The sequence below is a fragment of the Octopus bimaculoides genome, chromosome 7 (genome assembly GCF_001194135.2).
Source record: "Octopus bimaculoides isolate UCB-OBI-ISO-001 chromosome 7, ASM119413v2, whole genome shotgun sequence".
NCBI classification, from domain to species: Eukaryota; Metazoa; Mollusca; class Cephalopoda; order Octopoda; family Octopodidae; genus Octopus; species Octopus bimaculoides.
Window position 1 is genome coordinate 40324952 of NC_068987.1, and position 5128 is coordinate 40330079.

Consider the following 5128-nt stretch of genomic DNA (forward strand, 5'->3'; position numbering starts at 1 on the left):
TTATCTGATCAAATTCGTCCTATAGTTGCAGAACTGTTTCCAGAGGGAAACACAATCTTTCAGGATGATAATGCACCAATTCACACAGCTAAAGTTGTTACTGAATGGCATGAGGAACATTCTAGTGAAGTTGAATATCTTATTTGGCCACCACAGTTCCCAGATCTCAATATTATTGAACAATTACGGTGCATTTCAGAAAAACAAGTAAGGAGTCGATATCCTCCACCATTATCACTACAAGAACTAGAGACTGTTTTAGCTGAAGACTGGACAAAAATTCCTTTGGAAACGATTCGAACTCTGTACGAGTCCATAAAGCATAGAATTCAAGCTGTAAATACTGCCAAAGGTGGTCCTATCCCATATTAAAATTAATTTGTTTGAAATTTTAAGGTGTTTCCATTATTTTGTCCAACCCTGTAATACAATTGAGGAGTATTTTGTAAAGTGTGCAATGTTAAGTTTTAAAGCAATCAGTAGATAAGATCCAAGAGGAAGTATAGTAATAGAAGCACAACGAGATGAAACTTCCAAGCTTCATATAGCTCATGTGTAACGGGGAAGACCTTTTATTATTCCCTGAATCTGTCTGAATCAGTTTCGTATGTAGTAAGGTTTGAAGCCAAACTGGATAAATAATATCAACAACAGCTGAATCGCCATCAAATCACATCCTAATATCTTATAAAAGGAAGGCTACATAATATTGTGTAGTCCTAGATAAACTGTGTCTAAATAAAATTGGATAGTCATGGTTGGGAAACTTTTGATTACAAGTCTGCTACATCATGTCTGATTTGAGGATAAGCAACCAAATTTTACAGTAATAAAAATTGTTACAACAACATGGATTTTAAGATGTATTTCTCTGGAGGTAGTTTGAAATATGCTATACTGTTGCTGTAAACTAGACTGAGAATAAATGCACAGTTTGGTCAGCCATCACTTGCAAATAAGTATGGTTTGCTAACATGACCATGCTTTTGCTAATTGTTTCATGCAATCCTAAGCATTGGGTCATCCCATAAATAATGCAGTTCTTTTATACTTCTTTTATTTTTCAAAATTAAGACAACCAAAGTTCTTTTTTAATCTAAAATATACTCTCCTTCATTTTCTACAATGCTCTTCCATCTATCTGGTAGTCTTGCAAGGCCCCTCTTCCAAAATTTACTTGTTCATGATGAAAAATACTCCTCCAGTACTGTTCTGACCTTGTCTGCAGAATTCATATCTTTTGCATTCAAATGATTTTGAAGACTGCGGAATAAATGATAATCAAAAGGAGCAATGTCTGGTGAATATGGTGAGTGGGGCATCATTTCCCATTCAATCTGCTCCAGCTTTTGGAATGTAATCCTTTCTGTATGTGGCCGAGCATTATCCTGATGGAAGGACACCTTTCATCTTGAAACTAGAGATGGTAATTTTTCTTCTAGTGCTGACTTAAGCTGTGCACAGTAAATCTCCTTTGTTATCATTTGGTTCGGGTTTAAAAGTTCAAAGTGGACTAAACCTTTCATACCCCACTAAACAGATAACAACACCTTATGTGGATGAAGACCTTCTTTAGCCTAAGGTGCTGGTGTTTCTCCTTTCCCTACCCACTATCTTCGACGCTTCACATTTTCATAGAGAACCTCAAAAAGGTTTATTTGTGAGATATGACAGCAAAGAAGAGCATATATTCACTCTCTGTGTGCAATTAAACTCGGAAAGTTCATGAGGAACCCATTGATCCAATTTTCTGACTTTTTGCTGATGGCATGCAGGTGTCGATGAATGATTGAATGACCAAATCCAAGCCTCTCTGCTAGTTCCGCAACAATTATGATGGGATTTTGTTCCACCAAGGTTTACAAGATGTCCTCATCAAGCTCTACAGATCTTTCAGGACATTCTCGTCAAGCTCTACAGATCTTCCAGGATGAGGTTCATCTTCTAGGCCATAGTTTCTGGCTCAGAATTTCTGGGACCACCGTTGACAGTGGCTTGCGCTTATTGTCTTATCTCCATATACTGCATTAATATTCCTCACACTTTCTGTTGTGTTGTTGCTTTTATTGAACTCATAAAGCAAAATATGCCGAATATGCTCTTCGTTACTTCCATTATAGCTTTGTAAAAATAACTTAAAATTGAACTGCACTCTTCAAAATTTACACTAAGAATGACAAGGTAAAATTACTACCTGCTTTTATAGCAAGTTGATGCAAGTAGTTTATCCTGTTCCCCTCTGACTTTTAGCTCAAGCAATTGAAAAACAAAAACGCATTATTTATGGGATGACACAATAGAGAGACATCTTCTTAGTCCTTTCACTTTAACCCAGCAGAAAATCCAATCTAATGTGGAAAAAATATAAATAAAAATGACTTTAAATTTTGTTTGTGTTTGACTAATACATATTAAAAATTGTTAATTATGGGATGAAAACGAAGACTTAATTTTATAGATATAACATAATGAAATAAGAAAATTTATAAAATATGTAAGTTCCAAAAATGCTGCTAGTTCTTATTACTTCTGTGATTTAATAAATCCACCCTTGCCCACCAAAAACAAACCATCCAAAACAAAACAAGAAATAGTTAACTTACACAAGTACTATCATATTGCCAGCATTTAGATCAACACCTTGGTAGTTTGCTAGGAACAGAGCTGCTGTTACAATGAACAAAGCACTGCCACCCGCATTTAATGTCACTACTAGAGGTAGTGATACTCCGATCACCCGTTTATCAGCACCATTTCTCTCCACAAGACTAGATTCCATTTCTGGAAAGGCGGCAGAACTAAAGTAATAGAAAAAAATGAATAAATAAAAAGAGTTGTTGAAAATGAAAAATGATTTCTTTTGACTATTCAATGTTTAAACTAGTTATTTAAAGTTATTTTTAAATCCATTATACTATAGTTATAGGTGCAGGTGTGGCTATAGATTAAGAATTTTACTTCCCAGCCACATGATTTTGGGTTCATTTTCACTACATGATACAGCCGACAAAAGCTTTGTGAGTAGATTTAGTAGACGGAAACCGAAAGCCCATTGTATATACGCATATATTCTTTTATGCATTTCAGCCCAAAGGGTGTGTTCATGCCAGAGCACCACCAGTATTAGAAAATTACCATTTTTAAATCTCACAACGTGAGATATTCAGCAACAGTACTTTGTAGTAAAGATTGCTTGCCAACATAACATGGCAGTCCTGGTTTAGGACTAATGTTGCTGTAATTTAGCCCCAGGAGACATCGTCTCCAGCTGGCTATATGACATGATCTGTGTCCTTATATTTTCAAACAAGGGAATCTAGCACTCCAACTCAGCTCAAAACAATATCTGTGTATCGCAATTTCTGGGTTATTTCCCTTCATCAGCACAGAATAATTGTTTGAAAACTATATATTTCGAATGGGAATTTGGCAGCACCACCTCTAACTGAACAATTATTCTGTGCTGATGAAGAGAAATAACCCAGAAATAACAATACTCAGATATTGTTTTGAGCTGAGTGGGGGTGCTAGATTCCCTTGTTTGAAAATATAAGGACACAGATTGTGTCATATAGCCAGCTGGAGATGTCTCCTGGGGCTAAATTCCAGCAACATTAGTCCTAAACCACGACTGCTATGTTATGTTGGCAAACAATCTTTATTACACCACCAGTGTTATCACCCTTTTCAATGGCCATTCTTATGTGATTGACTTTTGGTGAAGGAGGGAGTTCAATATTGCTGTTTTCTTTTGAGTTTCTTGCTGCAATGTAAGTTTATCTGGGACCTTGTATAGGAGGAGGTCAAGTTGTTTCTTGAAAACATCTAGTTCCACTTCACATAGATCTCTCAGATGTTTGGCAAGGTATTAAATAGCCATGGGCCCTTGAATCCCAAACTATTGCAGTACATGTGATATATGTATATATATAAGATTCACTTGAATTAGGTACTTAAATTGAGGCACCAAGCCAGTCTGGTATAGTCTGCACAGCTCAAAGTTAGGTGAATAAAGAGCAAATAAGTAACAAGGATGTCCAGGTATCAATGCATCATGACTGTTTCAAGCAGCTCCATTTAATCTATCAATGAAAACATTACATCAATTTGAAAGAAACCATTCTCCTCAGATGCAGACAACCATACAGATTTCCAATATAGAGGATAAATCATTGTTTTTAGCACAATTTACATCAGTTCTAAAATCTGAAATAATTACATTGTTTTCCTTTGCTATGTTTGTGGCAGAATGAACTTAGGGAAAAATGTATATCTAAAGCCTGCTATAATTTAGAGAGTAGTGGGAGGGGGTCAAGAAAAAGGAATGGTGAGATAGTTAATTTATATTTATCTTTATTATATTTATAAGATTTTATGCAGCATATAGTCTACAACCCTTTAGAGTTAAATCCATTGGGAGTTGACAGTTATGTTCCAGTTGATGGTAATAAATTAATTAATGTCAGATACCCTCCCCGGCCCTTATTTTACTGGGACTATATATCTAGCTTTATCTACATAAAAGGATATGTTTCAGAGTTGCTAGTAAGAGAATGACTGATGGAGAAGAGGTGATAACTAGAAGGAGGAAGGGTTACAAGGTGTATCATAACTTAGCCAATTTGATATATCAAAAATTTAGAAAAGAATTTTAGAACAATATAATGGCAAAAGGATAGATAATTAAACTTAAACCTTAGAAATTGGGTACTTTAATACATAAGACAAAGTTCATAAGGCCTTTTCTAAGCATAAGCCAGTCCACTTATGCGTACCTTTCTTCATTGGACACTAAACTCCACTTGCAAAGACCTGTTGAGGCAAGTGAAATCGAAATCGAGTTTAAATTGGACACTAAACTCCACTTGCAAAGACCTGTTGAGGCAAGTGAAATCGAAATCAAGTTAAATTCGACGACTGGCACCCATGCCAATGTCGTCTCCTTCATTGGACACAAAACTCAGCTTGTGAAGACTTATTGGGGCAAGCGAAAGCGAAATCGTGATGGCACCTGTGCCCAGTGTCGCCTTTCTGGCACTTGTGCCTGCGGCATATATAAGGACATTCGAGCGAGATCGTTGCCAGTGCCCCTGGACTGGCTCTTGTGGCACATAAAATACACCATTTT

The 5128-nt window shown here is 36.2% G+C and overlaps 1 protein-coding gene across 8 annotated transcripts in view; it reads right to left on the minus strand.

The window, feature by feature from the left end:
• The window catches only part of LOC106875848 (excitatory amino acid transporter 1-like), a 321485-nt gene that overhangs the window by 68726 nt on the left and 247631 nt on the right, over positions 1 to 5128 (minus strand). For 6 of the 8 annotated variants that reach the window (XM_052969531.1, XM_052969535.1, XM_052969529.1 and 3 more), the window contains one exon: positions 2604 to 2798. The exons of 1 other annotated variant lie outside the window; for it this stretch is intronic. In XM_052969531.1, the coding sequence (XP_052825491.1) occupies positions 2604 to 2798 (195 nt within the window). Of the gene's footprint in view, positions 1 to 2219; positions 2349 to 2603; positions 2799 to 5128 lie in introns of those variants that run through there. One more of the 8 variants, XM_052969536.1, reaches the window with a different exon arrangement.